At 45.0% G+C, this 23,290-nt stretch overlaps 1 protein-coding gene across 1 annotated transcript in view; it reads right to left on the minus strand.

Annotated features, from left to right (window-relative positions):
* LOC102453654 (plasmanylethanolamine desaturase 1-like) overlaps nucleotides 1-22,674 on the minus strand; it is an 86,669-nt gene extending 63,995 nt beyond the window's left edge. Inside the window, exon 1 of the mRNA XM_075940231.1 lies at nucleotides 22,395-22,674. Coding sequence (XP_075796346.1) covers nucleotides 22,395-22,545 — 151 coding nt within the window. The 5' untranslated portion in view covers nucleotides 22,546-22,674. The remainder of the gene's footprint in view (nucleotides 1-22,394) is intronic.
* Nucleotides 22,675-23,290: the final 616 nt, after the last annotated feature.

Here is a 23,290-nt window from a genome sequence, read left to right on the forward strand (position 1 = left end):
TCTAGTCATCACAAAGTTTTCCAAACACATGACCCACATTTCTAATGTAAGAAACAAGTAGTAAACAAACCTTTCAAGCACCATCTACATCTACTTTATTATTAAAGCAATAATAATAGGCATATTATTTTTCCCACCTTGTAGGTCATGTTTTGACAAAAACGCTAGTTGAATAGTGAATGATGGAGGCATGATGTTAGAGTTTTAATAGTATTTAAGGATTTTCTCATCTTGTTGCTCTGGAGAGGAGGAGATGATATACAGAACTCACTACACAAGAGGGAGAAGTCACCTACCTTGTAAAGTAACTACAGTTGTTTGAGATACATGCCAATATAAGTACTCCACTTCAGGAGTACAACGCACGTCTCTGAAGAGTTCCGACAGCAATGCCCATTTGACCTAAGCATGTGCCCAATTCACCCTCATGGTTTCCACTAAAGACTGATGGGGCTTACTAGCTCTTTCTTTTCTTTGAGAAGCACCAAAGATTTGCTGTTGCTGAAGGAATTCTGGTTTCTTTTCTAAGAATAACTGGTTTACTAAATGAGTTCTTTGGGATTCCTTCACATATGTAACAGCCATTCCTTTAATGCATGTACTACAAAATCTGTGATGAGACTGCTCCAGGGTATGTCTAGACCAGTGGTTCCCAAACTTTTTGGTATCACGCCCCCTTTTTGATTTTTGAGAAACTCTCACGCCCCTCTTCCCTCCAAAAAAGCAGGAAAACTTGTTGAAAAAAAAGGGGAACAACAAAGGGCCGAAAAACAAAAACAATAGTAAAATTTGTGAGGGAGATTTATGGGGGGGGGGGGGAACCGGGGTCACCTCACCCACCCCCACACGCACCCCCCTGCACCTGGAGGAGGACGAAGAGGAGGCAGCAGGGACCCTCTCCCAGGAGTTGATCCTCCAGGTGTCCAGCAGCACACTTCTATCTGTGCCACTATGCGGGAGGTCCTAGCCTTGCCTGCCCCTTTCACGGGCACCACTCCTCCTGCACTCCAGGCTCCTTCTCCTTCAGCCCCCCATCCCGCCTTCTCCCCCAGCTCCTCCTGCTCCTGAGCCCTCACAGGCCCAACAGCTGCCTCCTACCCCTCCCCCGCCCAGGCCAGGACTGGCTCTCGCTCCACCTCAGCCCAAGGCTGTGGCAGTGCCAGGATGAAGGAAGGTGGCAGGACCCTGTGAGCCCCCTCCCCACTCCAGGTTTTCAGTCCCCTACTACCCGAGTTAAAGGACATTTCAGTTATGTAATAAAATTCTTTATTTTTGAGTGACAGATTTACTTTTTTTTATAAACAGCTGAAGAAGAGAAAGGTGGTTTATACACAGTTAGCACATTTTCTGTACTGCTAGTGTTTCTACTAAAAAACCAATGTGTGTTTACAAAGAAAACCGGGTGTGTATGTATTCTTTATGGGAAGAGAGTGAAGGCTGTGGAGGGAAAGGTAGGGGTGAGCCAAGCCAAGCCCGCCACGGGGGGGACCTTGGGGAGAGTCAGTGGGTTCCTTCTGAGAATCTCACCCTCAGGGCCTCGGATTCGGACACCAGACTGGTGAGCCTGGTGGATGGCAGCCGTCTGGGGCTGCTCAAATGGCCTCTCCTCGCCATCAGCACCTATCCCCCACCCTGGCAGGAAGGCCTCCTGTTTCCTCTCCACCAGGTTATGGAGGGTGCAACATGCAGCCACTACCTCCGGGATGTGGAGTTCGCCCATCTCCAGCCATGTGAGGAGGCAATGGAACCTCCCTTTCAGACGACCAAACACACATTCCACCTGGATGTGAGCTTGGCCAAGATGCGTGTTGAAAAGTTCCTTGCTCTCATCCAGGTGGCCAGTGTAGGGCTTCATGAGTCACGGCATCAGGGGGTAGGCCGCATCGGCTACTATGCACACTGGCATCTGCATGTCCCCATCTGTGAGATGCTGCTGGGGGAAAAATGTTCCTGCCTGCAACCTGCGGTACAGGTAGGAGTTACGGAATATGCGGGCATCATGTGCCCACCCCGACCACACAACACAAATGTCCATAAAATGTCCCCGGTGGTCGACCAGGGCCTGCAGCACCATGGAATAGTAGCCCTTCCTGTTGACAAATTGGGCTGCTCGATATGGTGGTGCGCAGATTGGGATGTGTGTCCCATCAAGGGCTCCTCCGCAGTTTGGGAAGCCAAAGGCGGAAAACCCAAAAAGGATGTTGTCCAGGTCCCCGAGACAGACGAGCCTCTTCGGCAGCTCCATATTGATGGTGCTCACCACTTGCAGCAACAGACAAATAGACAGACAGAAACCAGGGAGTTAGACAGGTTACCTAAGAGCTTGGGAGGAGAACCCTTCTCCCCCCTCCCCCCCGCCCCAATCCACCCATCTCCTTGTCAAGACGTCCCCCTCCCCCGCATCAGCACAGGGTTGGCCAAGGAGCCATCTCCAAGTGCTACTCCATCCCCCACTCTCTCTTGCCCTTCCTGGAAATCCCCCTCTCTCAATCCCTGCACTCAGCAGGGCCTGTCCCCCGAAAGTGACTTACCTCCATCAAAAAGGCCCCAACGGTAGACCTCCCCATGCCAAACTGGTGTCCCACGGAGCAGTAGCTGTGAGGCGGGGGGCAGCTTCCAAAGGGAGATTGCGACCCGCTTCTGCAGGGGGATGACGGGCCGCAGGTGGGTGTCCTGGTGTTCCGGAGCAGGGGCGAGCCAGGAACACAGCTCCTGGAATGTAGCCTTCTGCATCCAGAAGTTGTGGAGCCAGCGGTTGTCGTCCCAGAGCTCCATGACGAGCTGGTCCCACCAGTCCGAACTCATCTCATCCCTCCAAATCCGCCTGCCCTCCAAAAAGTTTGGGGGTAAGGGCAGAGCTCCTGCATCCTGGACAAAGGTCTCAAAGGTCTGGTCGGGGTCCACAAGGGGCAGGAGATTCATGACAGAGTTATAAAGATGCAGCAGAATCTGCAGTATGGCAGCATGGGGCCATCACCTGCCCAGGGGCAACTCAGGCTCCATGGCCGAAAACACAGTGAAAAGCAGAAAAAAAACCCCCCAGAAAATAAACTGCTGTGGTGTCCAAGAAAGCAGGGCAACCGGAGCAAGCACTGCAGCAGCTTTCCTTTCCCTCTAAGAGGTAGGCAAGCCAGAAGCAGGAGCAGAGCAACAGCTGTCCAGGGGGATCCCTTTAAGCACGCGTCTCTGCAACGGGCATGCAGCAGCACCGGGAAGTAAAGGCTGCCCGCCCCCATGCCTTGCCAGAAGCAGTTCCGGGTGCCTTTTCTGTCGAAAGAGCATCCAGCAGTCTGGACGCTCTTTTCGAAAAAGCGGATCTATTTTTCAATCCACGTAATGCAATCTAGACACTCTTTTTCGAAAGAGGCTTTTTCAAAAGTATCTTTAAAAAAAGCCTCTTTCGAAAAAGGCGTGTAGTCTAGACATAGCCCCAGTGTCGTTTATTTCAAAAGCATATATGCCCATTGATCAACTGAATAAATGCTTTCTGTCTGTGCCTATACAAGAGGAATTATCTGACTCAGGAGTCTCTTCTAATGTTGGCTTCTCCTACATTTTAGGACCTAATTCAAAACCCAAAGCACCTTGAACTCAGGGTCTGTCTACACTGTGGAGGTTTTCCGGGATACCAGAGGTATCCCAGAAAAACTCTGCCACATCCAAGGAATGCGTTTGCTCTTCCACTTTTTTTTTGGGATGGGGGGGGGGGAGCAAAAGCGCTCTTTCAGGGAGCCCTGTATACCTCACTCTACGAGGGATAAGGGCTCCGCCAAAAGAGGCTTTTCCACCATTTGGCCCTGTCTAGACAGGGCCAAATGGCAGAAAAGCCTCTTCCAGAAAAGCAACAGGAAAAAGCTACGCAAATTGCAGAGAGCAATTTGCATAGCTCTTTCCAACAAAGGACTGTAGTCTAGACCTAACCTCAGTGGAAAGACTCCAACTGGCTTCCATCTGCTTTGGATCAAGTCCTCAGAGAGAGAGAGAGGAACTTTGAAAACTACAAATTCTCCCATTGGACCTGCATTATGTGTCAAAGAGACCACAAAAGTGGAATCATTGGGCCTGTGGCACCATACATCAGCGTCACTTTCTCTCTCACACACACACGCACGCACAGAGCATTCCACAAGACTAGACTGTTTCCCTCATTAAAACAATACAATTAACTTGCAAGGACATGATAAAAGCACAACAAAGAATCTCCAGTGGTCTGTGTAGATTTGTGAAGATCATCTTTCCTTTGGTGCAAAGCCCCAACATTCACATTTTTCCACTCCCCGCTCCCCCCATCTAATATATGGATACTTCTACTTTATACCTCCCTATTCCTGTTGCAACCACTACGGCTCCCTCTTTCTATTTCTGCTTCCCCCAACTATTAGAGATGTCAATATGTAGTCAGCTACACAACGAATTGATAAGCCTCGTCTTATCAGTTAATTTTGTTGACTACAAGCCCCCCCTTTGCTGCCTCTGTATCAGGTATAAAGTAGAACTGTATCAGAGGTAGCTGGGGAGCGGGGAGCAGGAGCTGGTGCCCATGAGCAGCTGGTTTTAAGAAGGCTCCCCCCAAGCACCAGTTCAGCCTGCCCCCTCACCACCACTGAGGCAGTAGCACAGAGGGTGGAGGCTGGCTTTCAAGTAGGCTCCTTGCCAGCTCTGTGGATCCACCTCCCCTCCCTTGCTGCCTCATACAGAAATGGGGAGGGAGGCAGGCAAGAGCTGTTGCTGGGAAGAGCCAGCTTAAAAGCCTGTTCCCCGCCCCCAGCACCAACTTTGTGGTGCTGCCTCTCCCCCTCCCCCCACACTGCTGCCTCTATCAGAGGAAGCAGCTTGAGGTGGGGGCAGAGGAGACGGCCACAAAGCAACCTCTGTCTGCAACAGCCCAGACTCCCCGTGGACAGATGCTGCTTCGCATCCCAGGAAGCTCTGTGGGGAGCTCAGCCCCCCCTGCAGGCAGAAGCTGCTGCCACCTCACGCAGTTGCCTCTGTATCAGAGGCAGCAGCACAGGGTGAGAGGTCTGCATGGGGAGCTGGTTTTTAAATTGGTTCCCCCGGTGGACCAGCTCCAGCCTGCCTCCGATACAAAGGTAACAGCCTCTGTCCACAGGGGATCCAAGCTCACTGCAGACAAAGGCTGCTTCCTGGGATGCGGAGCAGCCTCTGTCCACGAGGAGTCTGGGCTGTTGTACCAGAGGCAGCAGCATGGGGTAGCAGGGGACTCCCTGGGACTGGGGCTGGGAGCGCACTGGCTGCTGGCCCCGCCCCCAGGGACTATCAAATAGTCACATAACCACTAAGATTTCATGTGGTTAGCATGTAATTGAATAGTCATATATCTAACATCCTTACCAACTATCTGACTAGCTTACTAAAGATGTCTTGCCATTTTCTTTAATAGCCACTGACTTCCCTAGCACTCCAACACACTTCCTTGAGCACTGGAGGCAATACCTATCCTTCTGTTGAGAGAAGAATATGTCTTTTTTCTTCAGATTTGCAACTAAGCTTTCCTCTTGAACCCACAGATGCCCTGGATACAGAGTGTGCAACTATGGCCAAATATGCTTTTTCAAGCTAAAGTTGGCAGGAGACCTATCCTTTCAGATGTGGACCTAGTCATCAATATCCATGTCCTTGTCATCTCCAGAATAAGTCACTTAAATGCATTCTATATTGGGGTATGCTTGGAAGCAGAATGTAGTAGCCATCTTATTTTGAGGGCTGTCATAAGAGGAGAGATTAATAAGACTGGGATTTTTTCAGCTTGGAAATTTACTTCTCGCAAGAACTAGGGGTCACCACATGAAATTAAGAGAGAACAGGTTTAAAGCAAAGTGAAGTATTTTTGCACACAATGCAAACTCAACTTGTGGAACTCCTTGCCTGAGAATGTCATGAAGATCAAGGCTCTAGCAGGGTTCAAAAAAAGAAGTAGGGAAGTTCATGGAAGATAGGTCCATCAATGGCTATTGGCCAGGGTGGGCAAGGGTGTCCCTAGCCTCTGTTTGCCAAAATCTGGGAATGGGCAATGAGAAATGGATCTAGTGATGTTAGTGACTGGTCAACTTTCCAGTAAGAAAATGTTTATCAGATAGTGGAGTAGCCACTTGATTAGTCACTTCCTTCCCCCCACCCCCAATTGCTGCATCTATCAGAGAGAGGCAGCCAGGGGAGGAGGGAAGAGCAGGAGCCAGTGCTGGGGGGGAACCAGCTTTAATTGGTTCCCCCCAGCACTGTCTCAGCAGGGAGCAGGGGAGACAGGGGCACAGCAGGGAAACAGCATGAGCAGCCCCCACTAGCCCTGCTTCAGTCCCTGCTAGCACCAGTTTCCACTGCTGGTGCTTCTAATTTTGAAATGTACAAGAGCCCCTGAGGACTCAAATTGTATCGACTATACGATTAGCCAGATAATCGCATTTTAACATCCTTAAATGGATCACCTGATGATTGCTTGTTCTGTTAATTTCCTCTGGGGCACCTGGGACTAGCCATTGTCATAAGACAGGATACTGGGCTAAATGGACCATTGGCCTGACCCACTATGGCCACTATGTCGTATGTTATGTATTTACACCCATGCGTCAGAAGATGCGTTGGCTGATGCTTTCTATCCAGGGGCAATTCAAACTGCTACCTTTATCGATAAAACCCTTTCATTTGGACACTCAGTATCTGTGACACCACCCAGAAAGAGGGGGGTATCTCAACTCTTGAAATCAGCTGGATACACGTTCATCCGGGAGCTGTGGGCAAGTCATTCTCAGTAGAGGGCCCTTCATTTGGAATCTGATTCCTGACTTAGTGTGCTAGAGCTTGAATGTATTGACCTTCAGGACACATTACAAGGTATTAACATTTTTTTCCTTGAAAGGGATGAAATTGGAAGGGGAAGGCTTTAATTTGATGGAAAATTATATTTTGGGCTGAAAGATTGTAATATCAGCATGAATCTGATCACTGCACATGTTTTTAAAAGTCTGAATAGTGCCTAGGTAGTTAGAGATCATTGCAGAGTAAAAACCAAAAGTATAAATGAATAATAATAATCACCCAATCACTTCTGCTTTAAACACACCCCAACCAGCAACTGTATGAATTGAAGCCCGATAAAGCAAGCTTCCAACTGGCTGAGTCTTATCACTCACAGGTGGAACCTCAACCATGTGAAATCCAACCTAGGTCACCATCAGAGTTAACATTGCAGACTGTTATATTAACAATACATCGCTTTTTGCCAGAAGGAAAGAGCCAGTCACAAAAACTGCACATAAAAGGGGAACTCCCTCTATTGTTCATCGAATTGAAAGAAAATTCAAATCAATACTTCTGTATTTCTCCAGCCACTCATCCATCAGTGAATCCCAAGGCTCTTTGCAAATGTTTATTAATTAAGTCTCACATTGCTCCTGTAGTGGTAGGTAAGGCACCAGATACATGAATCTTTTACTTCATCCACAACTGAATTTCAGCTATCCCTGGGGTGGAATATCGCAGCTGTTTAATCGCATGCGCGCATACACACACAGAGCAGTACTACACAACTGTTGAGAGCAGAAAGTGAACAATACCCAATCAAAATTTCACTGGGGATTCAAATAGGTAACATGTAATTATCCCAGTTGTAATTTGGCCAAGACCCATACTCTTGCAAGAAATCCCATAGGATCTTTAATGATCAGACGATCTCTTCTGTGTCCCATCTGAAACAGGACACTTCCAGAAGCACAAAGAAAACCCACATCTTAGGAATCACCAAAAGCTTCCTAGAGCACCTGTTTCTTAGAGGTCTCCTCTGCAACTACTGACCTATTTCTGAGATGTGGTATAGCAAAAATGGCTAAAATTACACAAGAATGTTTTTTCTAAAGAATAGCTAGGAAGACAATCCAGATTAGTTGATGATTAGATTTTATTTTTAGAAATTTGCATTTAGTTTACTATGCTTTAATTCCAGTCATCTGATCTCTACCAGTTTTACAGAGGGCAAGCCTTGAGATGTTGTGAATTGAAAAAGAAATGTAATAAAATTCCTTCACGCTAATTAGCAAGAAATGGAATAAAATGAAGCAAGGAAGAGACTTTATTGAAGCAGGTGATGCTTTAAATTAAAGGGGGGGGGGGGTAGAGTGTAGACCTAGAAAGTAGGGAGACGAAAGCTAATCTTAGGGGGGAAAAGAGAAAAATTCTAAAACATTTAGAAAGCTAAAACAATCATATATAAGAGATAACTGAAAAGATGAATAAAAAATGGCAATATAAAAGCTTAGGCAAAGATGACAAAAGATGGTAAAAGATCAAAAACTAAGTCATACCTCAAACAAAGACACTAAAGATAAAGAAAAGAGTTTGTATAAGAGCTAGTAAGTGTTCTTTAAAAGAATTGTGTTTTAACTTTAAGGAAAATTTTGCCTTCTTAGGTGGGAAGCCTTTTATGTGATGCTCCATTACTAAGAATCATCAAGAGAATTATAGTAAAAAGCTAGGATCTTTCCATTACATGAAAAAATTAATCTAGCACATTTATTTAAAAAACTACTAAAAGAGCTTTCTTGAAAGCACAAAAAAAGCCACAAAACGGTATTTGGATAACTCGAAGCATAAAGGAATAAACGGGACTTAAGTTAAATTAAACCTGTTTTTCTTAAAAACATAAGACATGATCATGTAGTTAGGATCTAACATTTAGGTATTGTATTTAAAAAAATCCAATTACATGAACATTAGAAACCACAAGATAATAACTGCTTTTGTTGTTTATATTTAAGTATGCCCCTCGTGTTTGCAGCCAAAACACATCAGTGTATTACAGGTTGAACCTCTGTGGTCCAGGACTCTCGGCAGGACCACGGCTGTTGTCAGGACCACGTATGCTGCAGGACTAGAGAATCCCAGCGGCCGGGGTTGTTGGCAGCTCAGAGCGGAACAAGCTGGTGGAGCCAGCCAGGCACCAGAGCTAGCAGCAGGCTAGGTGTGGGGTAGGGGAGCTCACAGGACAATGGAGCCCACAGCCTGGGGAACCGCTAGGAACTCTGGTGCGGTGGCAGGGCTTCCTCGACGCCAACGGGGCCGCGGGAACTCTGGTGGGGCTTCTGCAGCTTGCGAAACCAGAATCTCCAGCAGGGCTGCTGCTACGGTTACCAGGCAGTCATAAAAAAAATACCGGACACGCTGGAGGGGGCGGAGGGACCAGCCAGGAGGGGAGCAGTGCTGGCCGGGAGGAGGGGGGCGGGAAGCAGAGCTAACGGTGGGGGGCAACGGGGCTGGCCGGGGGAGATAGGGGGCCCGACGGGAAACAGGGCTAGTCTGTGGGGGGAGGGGTCAGGTAGAATGGGTCTGGCCGGGGGATATCGGGGTGGGGGGGCAGCCAGCAGGGGCAGAGCTGGCCGGGGGAGCTCAGGAGGAGGAGGAGGAGGAGGAGGGGAGAACTGGCTGCTGGTGGGGGAGGGAGGGCGGGAGACCAGGAGAACTCGGGGAGAATCAACCAACCGGCCAGCTAGGAGGGGGTGGGGGAGTGAATCAGCTGGCGAGGAGCAGGACTGACCCAGGCTGTGCAGATCTCAGGGCTCTCCTGTCCCGCGCAAGTCAGTCCGGGCTGCCCCTCCTCCTCCTCACACGCAACCAGGGCTCCCAGCGCCGATCGCGCCCCACCTCCCAGTCACTCCCTCTACCCCCACCAGGCTTCCATTTGGCACCCAGCCGGAAAACCAGGAAATACCAGACATTGCACATGTCTGGTATTTTCTGGATTTTTTTTACTGGGCAGAGGGCCCAAAAACTGGACACCTAGCAACTCTAGCGGCTGCTGCTTGTGGGGCTAGGAAGGGGAGCCCAGCACCAAGGCTGGCGCCCCCCCTTCCCATGCCTCCCCTAGTCTGGAAAACTCCCTTGTCCGGAACCAGTCAAGTCCCAAGGGTGCTGGACGAGGGAGATCCAACCTTTAGTATCAGAATACTTGAATATTTTTCAAATATCCCATTTATGTGAGGAGTAAGTACACTGTAAGAGACAACTTCTTCAAAATCCATACATTTAATTCATATGGGATAAGGGAACAAAGACTATTTAGCTGTTCACTTAGGAAACTCTTTCCTTCACAAAATAATGCTAACAGTATTTGTGACGGATTGGTGGGGTGCTGCCCTTTTCTAAACATCCCAGCATTCAGTAACTAAAGGGTAATCCCAAGGGGATCCAAGAAGTGTTGGAAGGGAGCCAGGAGAACCAATGGGGAAGAAAGTGTTGAGATTTGAATTGAAAGGAAACCTTTCAATTTTTTGTGTGAAAGGAAACCTTTCAATTTTTCAGTTTTTTGTGGGAGCTTACACCAGGAGCTTGGGGGAGAAGATTAATTGGTTCAGTCAAGAATATCCATGTCTAAAAAAGGACTGTGTTGGGGTGTATAAGAGTTAAATAATGGGTCATGGTAATTACAACGATGGTAAGGGGGCATGGCTCAGGCCAATCATGCTTCTATTGATTGATGCACTTGTTTTGATTCCTCCTTCCCTGCTCACATGAGCTAGATAGAATGCAGCCATACTCAAGATGTAACTTTAACGAATGGCCTGTCGGTTACCCCTTATCCGCTGTGAATTATACATTCAGGGTCACATATCCTGTACCCCTTGTAAGTTGCTGATGCTAGGAGTTTTGTGATGTGAAATCTGCCAACATCAGCTAAAAAGCTGTGAACAGTAAACAGGGATGGATAGAATTATATTCACCACATGGTTATGATTATGTATTATATGGGTGTTCACACTACTAAATTAGGGCCTAAAGAGTGATATAATTGATTAGTGTTTATTTACATACTAACTAAGATAAAAAGGTGTATTTGGGTAAATTCATTACTCACTCCCATCCCCGGTAGACAGGATCCAAGACTGAACGAGTATCAGCAATAAAGGTGCCCTGTTACCTCATCCTCCTCTGGGTCAGCCTGTTCTTTTCTAACAGACTAGACCTTGAAGTTACGGATATATAAGTGACAGGGAATGTTTAATTACATGCAGTCAGGTTATTGTCTTTGTTTTGTAGTTTGGTTAAATCCCTCTGTGCTGAGTCCCTGTACCCCCCACGCTGTAACTAAGGTGAATCACAGGGAAGCAATTCTCTGTGTTTTAATCTGTTTTTTCTCAGTTGCTCTATAACACTAAGCAACTAAGTATACTTTTCTAAGTACACTTTTTGTTTTGTTAATAAAATCACCTTTTTAAAGACTATGATGATCTGATTCTTGTTCCCTGGAAAGTAACAGGAGGTCTGTGTATGCATGCCTAAGTAGGGTTGACATGGTGTCTGGAACTGGACAATCCAGTATTTGATCTTTCTGTTCGGGATATAAATGAGAAAATATAAATGTCTGGAATTTTCTAAATAAGATGTAATGTAGATTGTGATGTACTGTCAAGTGTGTCCGGTACTTTTGTTGAAACCATCTGGCAACCCTATGCCTAAGACTGAGAGACAAGCTATCATAGATTAGTTTGGTTTTTTCAAGCTCTCCTGTGGTAAAAGATCTTGGGGTACCCCACTGGAAGAAGTTGCCAAGTGAATCTTGCTCGGTTTGAAAGTTTGGGTTTTTTCCCCCACTTGGGTGGGGACAGCATACCATCCAAGGTCAGGGAATCTGTGACCTTGGGGAGTTTTTAAGCAGAAGCCTAAAGTCTCTTGTGGGCCCTCTCCTTCTGCACTTGAAGAGCCTGAGTGGGAAACAACCTGGGCAATATTATTTTATGGCTACTGTATTCTTCTCACACCCTCAACAATGCCTAATCCTCCTCTTCATTTCAGGGTATGCCACAATGAATACAGAGCTCTTCACTGAGGTCCACTATTTACCAGGGAAGGAAAGCTATTTGTGGGAACATCAGAAAGACTGAAATGGTCAGTGTCTGCTTTGCTTCAGTTTTCACTAAAAAGGTTAAACTTTGACCAGCTGCTTAAAACAATATTAGCAACAAGGGTGCAGAAATACAAGCTCAAAACAGGAAAAGAATAGGTTAAAGTATATTTAGATAAATGTGAATTTCAAGTCAGTAGGGCACAATGAAATTCATCCTAAGATACTTAAGCAACAAACAGAAGCAATCTTGGAAACATCAGCAATATCTTCAATAACTCATGCAGGATGAGTGAGGTCCAAGAAAACTAGAGAAGGGCAAACACAGTACCTATTTTTTAAAAGGGAAATAAAGGGTCAAGTCAACCTGATTTCAATTACTTGGATAATGAACTGGTGTAAATGCTCATAACATTTGTGGATGACCACAATCTGGGAGGGCTGCAAGCACCTTACATGCCAAAATGAGAATTTCAAGTATCCTTAAACTGGAAAACTGCTCTGAAATCAACAAGATTAAAATTCAATAACAAGCGCAAACCACTACACTAAGGAAGGGAAAAAATCAAATGCACAACTATAAAATGGGGAATAACTGGATAGCCAACAATACTGCTAAAAAAGGATTTTGGAGTTATATTGAATCACAACGTTAAACTGCGAAAAAAGGCAAACATCATTCTGGGGTGTATTAACAGGAGCGTCTGATGTATGACCCAGGAGGTAAGACCTCAGCTGTGGTACTGCATCCAGTTGTGGGCTCTATACTTGAGGAAAGATATGGACAAACTAGAAAGGGTACACAGGAGAGCAATAAAACAAACTTTTTAGAAAAAGTGATATACGGGGAAAGGATAAAAATGGGTATGTGTAATCCTAAAAAAGAAAATGGAGGGCCCACCTGATGACAGTCTTCAAATATGTTAAGAGCTTTTTTAAAGAAGAGGGTAAGCTTGTTCTCCATGTCCACTGAAACTAGAACAAAATGTAACTGGTGTAATCTACAGCAAGGGAGATTTTAGGCTAGAGATTAGGAAAAGTTTTCTAACTATAAGGATAGTTACACACTAGAATAGGTTTCCAAGGAAAACTATAGAATCTCCATTTTGGAAGGTTGTTAAGACAGGTTGGACAAACACATTTCAGGGAAGCTCAAGGTATGCATCAGTGCAAGTGAATGCACTAGCTGAACTCTTGCAATTCTCTTTAGCCCTACATTTATATTTCAAAAGGAAACAGATTTTTTGTTGTTGTTGTACAGTGCCAGTGAAATCACAAAGCAGAGGCATCACAATACATACTGAACTCCCTGCATCCTTCCAGACGTAATGAAGGCCACTAGCCCAACTGGTGGAATTCATAGTAATTTAACTTTGTCCTTTGTGATGGGAAACCACCTCTCCTGTCATCAGTGGTGATGGTGCCACCTAATCGAGGACAGTATGGCAAGGGTTACTGTACCACTTAAAAAATACATCATTGTACATTTTTAATGGATTTCTTCTTTATCAATAGCTTGTCTGTCGCAATAACAACCCAAATGAACAGCTGTAGCAAATAACTTCTACTGGAAGCTGGAATGCAGCATGAAGTTAGGTAGAAATAGCAGGGCTTACCTTGGGTTATAAAGATGGCTTGGTTACAGCAGTCTGTCTGCAGCTTTGCTATGTAACTGCAGAGGAGGTGGTGATAAAATACTAAAAATTGTTACAAAAATACTAAAAATTAAACCTTAAAAACTCTATTATCCCATTTTACAGATGGAAAGAAGTAGTTATCTGGCACATAGGAGTTACTCTCCTAAAGTCACCCAGAGAGCCTGTGAAACAGCTGACAGCAAAAAACGTATTCTCCCAATTCTTTATGTCCTACATTAATCATAATCCCACATTACAAAGATCATGAGATAATAATGTCAAAGGCATTATTTCTCAATTGCCCACATTGTACAAACAAAGTGCATTATTTTGCAGATACTCAAAACTACAGTTCCTATTTGTTACACTGTTCTTTTAGTCAATAAAAGTGTTAGATACATTATTTGGAAAGCATTCACAAAACCAGCATGAGTGTACTGTATTGATTGCTTTGCTTGTCTCTTCTCACAAACGTCTATTGCCCAACCTCACTATCTAGGAATTTTTATCACTGTGGTATCTGAGTGATCCATTGTCAAGTTTTCTGGCAATGTCAGGGAATTATAACAGGCTACATAGTGCTGTTTACTCAGAAAAAACAAATGTAAAACATTAACTCAATTGTTATTTTAACAAAAATACCACTAATACTCCTGCTTTTATGTAAATGAACCACACCAATCAAGGTGGGTATATTTTACATGAAATATAAAGACTATTGCAAGTTTTCCCCTCAACTGTTTAACAGTTGGAAGTAGGTTCTGGAGATGTTCTTTTATTAAATTTACCATGAAAAAGTGTTTTAAATTAAGGGGAAGGGAAGAGTTTAAAAAACTAAGAAATTAGTAGAATCCATTGTTCTTTTGGATTCCATGTATCTGGTATTCTAAAATCAAATTCAGGCACTGTGATAATAATACAATATACATAGTCAGCTATCCTGGGGATGAAAATAATAGAATTACCTAGAATAGCCAGACATTATGTACAAACAGAATTTATTTTACAGGCTGTTTTACAAGGAACAGTGTGTGAGGGGGGAGAAGGTCACATAGATTGTACGAAAGCTTGATGAGCTAATTTTGCTAAGAGATTTCAGTGCTCCAATTAAAGAGAATTGTGTCATGTGGGAAAATCTCCTGGGAAACCTGGCCTTAGGAAAGAGAATGCCAGTAGGTTAAGATTGTTAAAACTATGCAACTGGAAGCTCAAGGTAATACACAACATGCTGTCAGCATACTCTTAGTGAAGCACACTTGGAACATACCACATTAAAAACCCGAGATACTAAAGTTACATGGTAGTAACCCTCAGTTAACTTCATCATACTGAAATCACAATTTGTAAAACACACTGGCATGGATTCTTGTTATTCCTTGATAGTTTCAGAAATATACATGTAATGGGAGGGAAGTAATACAGATGTGAGGGACTGAAGATTGTTAAGAAAAACTACAGGAAGTAAAAAAAAAAGAAAGAAAGAAAGCTAACACATAAAAACCCCACCAGTTCACTTTAGTTGTTAGAGGACATTTTCAAAAGTCTTAGGAAAAAAATTAGAAAAGCTGTTGGAAATGTTAAAAAAAAAAAAAAGGCTTGACAGAATCAGTTGGGGATGCTCTGAAACTAATGAGAAAATGCAGGCAAGCAAGAGAGGTAGATCAGGTCAGAAATGCCAGATATGATGGAAGAACTGTATGATGTGACAGTGGAGGCCCTGGAGACAACAGACAAAGACAGAAAAGCAGAGAAAGAGACAGTGCTCAAGGGATGGTGCTGAGAGAGAAAGAAGCAGGTTTTCTAGCAGACGGGGGAAAAAACCTTGAGAACCCAGAGAAAGCCAGTGTACAAGAACCAAAACTGTTTGCCAACCCTATTTATTCTGAATTAATCATGCAGAGTGATAGATCTCGAATGGGGGCAGGGGGAAGAGATACTGAAGATAAGAATAGGCGAGACGATAGATTGGTAGGTTGCTTAAGTTCCTGAAAGAGTGATTGCATAAGCTGTTTTAAAGAAAGGTGGCCACCATATGCAGCAGAGATCTTCTGAAGGATGAAAGAGAGAACGAGCAAAGCTGCAGATCATGCTGATGCCAAACAGACAATGAACATGGAGAGAGCAGCAGCTTCCAAAAAGCTAGAGAAAGCATAAATCCAAAAGAAGGGGTGAGATAAGAAAGGCCACCCAAGAACATGTGGAATCAAAGTGGAGATACTAAAAGGACAACGGATTAGAGGAAGAAGAGGCACAGCAGATCAGTGGTCAGAAGCAGAGAAATCTGATTTTATAATCTGTGCAACCTGAAGGGGGGGGGGGGGGGGGAAGGTAGCACGGGACTGGAAAAAAACAGTTACCAAGCCATACAACGGAAATCATAAAGAAGGGTTAAGAATGTCCATGAAACAAACCTGTCGAGGGTTCCAAGGAAACACAGTCACTTCAAATAAGTAAGAAACTGAATAAAGTTAGCACCAGGAAAGGAAAAAAAGTACTTTGTTAAATTTCCACCTATAACAAATAACAGAAGTACTAGAAATTTGGACCTGACCTGCAGGTGTGTTTTCTGGACTTAAAACATTTATGATTTTCTTTGGTGAGAGGAAGATTTTGGAGCTAAATGGGGTACCATGGAAAATCACAAGGTTACTCACAGAGTTAAACAAGGTCACTAAAACCTACATTAGGATTAGAGAATAGAAAGTGCTGAATCTCGCTTACTTACTCTTTTCAACATTAATGAATCATGCACTGAGCTCATTGGGGAACACAGAATAAAGTAGGAAGGAGCATCTGTTAGTTGATCTTTATTATGAAGATTATTATACTATATCTTGTCAGGAGAGATGTTAATTGACAGAAGAAACAAAGCAAGGAAAGAATATAAGAAAAAATTAACACTTGGGGAAAGAGTAGGCTGAGATTCAAGTAGCTCTCTCCCTCAGACCAAAAATTATTAGATTATTGGATTCATTTTAAAAATCACACATCAAGGAACAGGACCTCAGTGAGAAGGATGCAAAGTAAACAGCTCTTTCATGGACCATGTTATATGGATTTTAATCTGTTCTCTTATACTTTCAAACTTTTGAGGAACTGAGAGTATAATTGCCTTGATCGTGAATTGCGGTGAGTTGAGCAGGAGTAACATCGTATCTGGATTTTAGGAATATCACTGTAAGGCAGACAGGAGTAAACCCACGAGTGGTACAAGAAAGAAAGCCAGTATTTGGTTTCCTGTTGAGCAGCAAGTGGCAAGAGAGTTTGAGCAATTAATGCCAAAGGTACTTTTAACAGAACCCATGCCACTCAATACCAAGGTCCAGAGAATCTGTAACCTTTGTTGTTACACTGAAGATCACTTAACACCTAGGCTGTGTCTAGACTGGCAAGTTTTTCCGCAAAATCATCTGCTTTTGCGGAAAACCTTGCCAGCTGTCTACCCTGGCTGCTTGAATTTCTGGAAAAGCACTGATGATCTCATGTAAGATCGTCAGTGCTTTTCCGGAAATATTATGCTGCTCCCGTTCGGGCAAAAGTCTTTTTCCAAAAGACTTTTGCGCAAAAGGGCCAGTGTAGACCGCATAGTACTGTTTTCCGCAAAAAAGCCCCAATCGCGAAAATGGCGATCGGGGCTTTTTTTGCGGAAAACCACATCTAGATTGGCCATGGACGGTTTTCCGCAAAAAGTGCTTTTGCAGAAAAGCATCCTGCCAATCTAGACGTGCTTTTCCGAAAATGCTTTTAACGGAAAACTTTTCTGTTAAAAGCATTTTCGGAAAATCATGCCAATGTAGACGTAGCCCTACAGTTTAGTTTATGGAACTAGTTTTGTACAGGAGAATTACTCAGAGTGTAACAATCAGATCCTCATTGAATATGGGGTCATATTTAAGCTCCACTATTGAAGAATTTGCAGTGAATATTCAGAGGTAAATACAAAAACCAAGTTGAATGAGTTATTTCAACAAGGTATATAAAAACACATGCAAGAAGAAATCAGGATAAGGTGCTGGTAATACCTATGCCTCTGCTCTCTTTATAACTGACTAAAACAGATAGGTACAGAGCTCTCTCAGGGAGTAGCCACGCAGGATTTTCTCGGTATAGCCACACAGGATTTTCTCGGTATGGAAATTTAAACAAAAAACAGACTATTTTTTGCACAAATTGAGTCTTTGTGTAATGTGTATGTGATCATTTCTGAGCAACATTCAACCAGACTCAAAATGCCAATAGATCATTTCCTGAAATTATTTACATGCTTAAGGATCATCACTTTCTTTATGTGATGCAACAAAGCGGTGCAACAGTTTTTAATAGATGAAAACAGACAGAAAGGTAACTTTGAAGCACAGACACTAGAAGCTCAGACACTAGAAGCTCATTTGATAATTATGCTGACATCCTTTATAAAGTGTTTTCAGATCTACTGATGAAAGGTGCTATATAAAGGAGAACTGTAGTAATTATTTGTGTTTGCACATGGAGGAAGGCGTGAGGGCGGAAAAGCCAGCTACATCTCGTCTGTCATAGTGACAGCAGCAGAAACTTCTCCAGCATGAGGAGAATTCTCTGCTTGTTGGCTATGTCCAGAAGTCTTTCATTTGATATCATCTGAGCAACGCAAAGTAAACTTCTAGTGGACCAGACATTCCAAATAAAGTATCAAAGCTTTGTTATACTGGTTTTGAACATAATTACTTGAATTAGTATCTTCTTCTATAACTGCAGTACTATGCACGCTGAAAATGAATTTGGGTCAGACATCGGGGCCCACGAAGCTTGCATCCCAAGCTTCCACAGATTGACAGAAAGCGAGTACATATGTGTGTCGTGTTCTGCATGCACAACAGACCTTGATTCCATAAACAGGTGTATTGACTAACAGAACTTAAGCTGGTATAAAGATCTGTACCACTTGTCCATTCGCAGGCTAAAAGCCTGCATTTGTAAACTGGATCCCAGCTCTGTGAAGTGCTGCACCTTTTCATTGAGAATTGCCGTTGGAATGGCTTCCGGGACTAAGAAAACTCGCCCTCTCCACTGAGCCAAACATCATTTTCCAAGGTGTACCATCATCATCTAGGTTATATATATAACAGTGGTATTACACAAAAATGTAAGTCACACCAACTTCTTCAATATGCAAAAAAAGACTTTGCAAACAGAATTTTTTCCTTATATTTATTTAGATGCACACTCTCCTAGTTTGGACATACACTGACACAGATTTTTAGCTGCAGAGAGAACTTATCACTCTTCTGTTCTGGTGACAAACATATTGAAATTACAATTGTATTGTTTTAAACTGATACACCAATTGGCTGCCACTCGGAAGCCTAGAAATGTCATTGTTCAAAGCCAATTAAGAATGATTTTACTATTATATAATTACATCTAAAGACATTTTTAGGGAAACGGACACAGATTTAGCTATTTCCATTTAACATTAATGGAAGTCATGTGGCTCAATCCACGGCACACTGTGCCAAAAATATACCCCCTAACGTCCATCTACAAACATGACCTTTTCACTGTAAAATACAAATTTCAAAACCGGATGAAATATTAACTCTTCAGACATCTTCCTCATTAAAACTACAAATATCTTTATTTGCTTTTCATGAAATAAACATATGGGTACCCCCAACAGATGGGACCTCTTTTCAATGAGCAACATACAAAACACATAAATCTCTTCAGATGTTGGCAACAATGTCAAATTCAAGGCTTTTGTTTTCTCTATATTACTGAAAGTGTCATCATTAACGTCTCCAATGATCAATTCTAGCCATATCCAAAGGTCTCTTCTTTGTATGCATTCTCCTTGATCTCCCACCTACTTTAACATCATGAATTGTCCCCTTTACAAAGACACTCCCCACTCCCTGTTCTTCCAACACAGCATGCTTTCATTCTACTTCATGACTATTCCTTCAGCATCACCTCTAGCTATGTCTCATCTTCCCATCTCATCACATATTTAGATAGCCCATAGGGTTCTCACTTTGGTCTCCTTTAACGTTCATTTCTAATCTGACATATACACTCCCACAGCTAAAACACAGATTTAATATTTCAGTGTTGTCTTCAAGTCGTCATTGTCAAGTCCAAGTCAAGTCTCAAGTAACTACAGTTCAAGTCTCAAGTCTTAATTTAAAAAAATGTCAGGTCACTTTTGTACAAGCCATCAATATCAGCATTTCTGGACAATTTTTTCACTAAGTCGATTTAACAAAATTAGCAAGTCTCAAGTCACAAACAATGAACCCGAGTCAAGTCTCAAGTCGAGTCACCTAGGCAACTTAAGTCAGACTCGAGTTCAAGTCGTGGGACTTGAGTCAACAATTCTGTAATATTTACACCACCAACTCCATCTTACCCCATGGGTCAAGGCTTGCATCACTGACATCTTTCTGGATGTCCCACCATTATCTTGACTCACTAAGATAAAAGCCAGATTTCTTCACCTCCATCCAAAACCCTCTTCCTTACTGCACAACCTACTGCAGAGCTACTCAACACATGGCCCACAGGCCTCATGCAGCCCACAGCCCGTTTGTTTGTGCTTCAGAGTGGCAGCCAATTTGTGTATCATCTTAAAACAATACAATTGTAATTTGATCTGCCAGAATGAACAATCATCTGCTAGTAGAATCCTACTGAGGCCAAAGCAGTGTGTATGTCAAATTCATTGCTTGATCAAGGCCGGAGTATGCCACTACATCAAGAGGCCTCACCCATGACTCCTGAGGCAGACCACCTCGAGACCACAGTTCAAGCTCCATTCAACCCCATTCTCTGTGTGAAGGAGATCAATCAGTGCTAGATTTTGTCATGAGGGGTCTCATCAAAATAAACTGAGATCGCTAACTCATTTTACGTAAGCCACTGAACAACCTGACGATAACTCACATTTAAAGTGGCAAAAAGAGGGCCTGTTGACAGTTGGTAAGAAAAAGGAAATGGCAGCCAAAACATCATCTGAAGAGAATCTACAACATTTGTGTCACATCAGGTTGATCTGAATCATCAACATTCTATAGAAGATACAGTGGTAGCAACAGTGATACTTACATCATTCCTCAAACCAAAATAACTGCCAGACCAAGAATGGAAAAAAAATGCCCTAAATTCTCCATGTAAATTCAGTCAAGTGGTTAACACACTAACATTACAGCCAGTCCCTGAGTTGCGAACGGTCAACTTACGACCATTCGCAGTTATGACCAAAGCTGTTGTAAATGGCGGACCCCGAGTTACAAACGCGATCCTCGCTTACGAAAAGCACTGTCGCGTGTAACTCTATGGGGTCCGACTTACGAACGAACCGAGTTACGACCAATTGCTTGGTCCGTAACCGGTTCGTATGCTGGGAAGATGCTGTACTCCACTGCCTGTCTAGTCAAAATTTTCAAAAGCGATTAGTAATATTGGGTTTGCATGCCCTATCTAAACTGAGAATGTGATCATCAAAAATAGGACTATCCGTTTGGACACCCAAAATTACTGGTTATTTTAGAAATCACTGTCTGTGGCAAAACCAGGGGTGGGCAATAATTTTTTGCCAGGGCCACTTCGGAAATTTTTGAAGTGGGCCCAGGCCACACAGGAAGGGGCAGGGTACCAAGCGGAAGGGGCGGGGCCAAGATATTTCCGGGTTTCCTGCCCCCAGACAATGATTGGTGTGGGAGTGAGGGAGTGCCTTTGCCCTCCCCCCCATACAACCTAGGTGCCCATGCCTCTTAAAGCTCCACGTGCTCCTGGCAGGGAGGGAGGAGGCTTTCCATGCTCCCTGCCTCCAGGTCCTGGAGGCGGGGAGCAGTAGGGCCTCCACGGGCTGGATCCAACCCACAGAGGCCCTTTTGCCCACCCCTGGGCTAAACACCAAAGGTTACTATCACTGAATGAGATTACAGAGTGAAAAATATGTTACATTTATTTTCCAAGTTAGTTTACTTTGTTCATTTGTTAGCACTTTGAAGACATTCAGTTTCCTCTCTAGTTGCCTTGGCCTTTCAGACAGCACAGAAAAATAGGGTTGCCAGATGGTTTCAACAAAAATACTGGACACACTAGACATAACATCGCAATCTACATTACATCTTATTTAGAAAATACTAGACATTCATATTTTCTCAATTTGTTTCCTGAACAGAAAGCTCAAATACTGGACTGTCGGGTTCAAAACTGGACACCTGGAAACCCTACAGAAAAATGTTTTTACAGTCATGGTTTTCCAGCCTTGAAAACACCAAAGTTATCCAGGGAATCAGAGGCAGCAACAGTACCCAACTCTTTTAACGCTTGATATTTAATTAGATTTGGCTTCCCTCTCTCCCAGAGCAGAACATCCAACCCTCACCCCATTTTTAAAGTCTTCACCTTGACACTGTCACTTCTCCATATGGTGTTCTAGGATATTTTACAGTGCAGATGCAGTCACGCAGCCCTGCCCATCCAGCTGCCATGTGAGACTTTCGCTTACTCCACTGAACTAAAAACGCAGCCACAGCCAGCTAGCCAGGTCTGGAGAGAAAGCAGGGCTATCAGATTACCAAGCTAAAATGGACCAGGATGAAGAACACCAGCTTGGGCTCACGGAATGGCTGGACCTCTACTAGAGTCAGAGGGCAGCCGCTGGGGCTAACAGCGCCAGGCAAGGACCCGCCACTTTCCGCAGCTGTGTTATGGGCGCATGGCCCCATCGCTGCGTGGCTCTGTGCCACTTGGCGCGGCGTTCGCCTGCGAAGTGTCTGAAGCAGCAGGAGGACGGGGGGAGGCTGGCGAGGATTAAAGGGCATCGGAAAGCAGGGGGCACGATGGCATTAGCCCCTCCCTCCGCGCTGGGTCCCTGCGGCGGCGGGCCGGGCGCCCAGCCTCCCACGCGGCCCCTCCCGGCTTACCGGGCGAGTAGAGCTGCGCCAGCTGGCAGGCCCCGGCGTGCTGCGGGCCCCAGCGCGGCGCGGTGCTGCTGCGGGCCGCCGCGCCGTGCTGGTCGCCGCTGGGATCCTCCTCGGCCGTGGAGCGGCGCTTGAGCTGCAGCGCCGCCGCCATGCTCCCTGCGCCGGCCGGCGGAGCGCGGCACTGCGGGAAGGGGGCGGCGGCGCAGCCAGGCGAGCGCACCTGAGGAGGCCGGGCGAGGAGCGCAGCGCGGGGGGAAACCCCTCCCGGGAGCAGCGAGGGGCGTGGGAGCCGGCTCCCTACGCCCCCCCCCCCCGGGGAGCCGGCTCCCTACGGCCCCCCCCCCCCCGCCCGGGGAGCCCCAAAGTTTCCCCCAGGGGGCGTCCCCGCAGCCCCCCACTCAGCCAGTGACGGGATTACCCCTCCCGGGCTCGGCCCGCGCCTTACGCCCCCCGTCCCTGCTGGGAGCGGTGCAGGCAGGTCAATCGGTGCCAGGGTAGAGGCAAAATGCAGGACAATGTAGCACTTTAAAGACTAACAAGATGGTTTATTAGATGATGAGCTTTCGTGGGCCAGACCCACTTCCTCAGATAAAATAGTGGAAGAAAGTAGTCACAACCATAGAGGCAGGCTCGACCTGCCCGGCGTCCCCCTGCCCTATGCGGGCGGTACAAAGCTGCCGGTGTATAGGCAAAAAGTGAAACCGCTCCGTTTTTGTGACGGTCACAGTTTCTGTCAAACAAACATGACATTCGGTATAACTGCTCAGGAATTGCTACCTTTGCTGGCGCCGGGCCACTCACTAGCCCGCCTTCGCTAGCTCCCCCTCCTCGACATCTCCCCCTCCAGATGCTGCTGCGAGCCCGGCCCCTGCCCTTCGCTGCCCACGACAGCGCCC

Source organism: Pelodiscus sinensis, chromosome 12 (genome assembly GCF_049634645.1).
Source record: "Pelodiscus sinensis isolate JC-2024 chromosome 12, ASM4963464v1, whole genome shotgun sequence".
Taxonomy (NCBI): Eukaryota; Metazoa; Chordata; order Testudines; family Trionychidae; genus Pelodiscus; species Pelodiscus sinensis.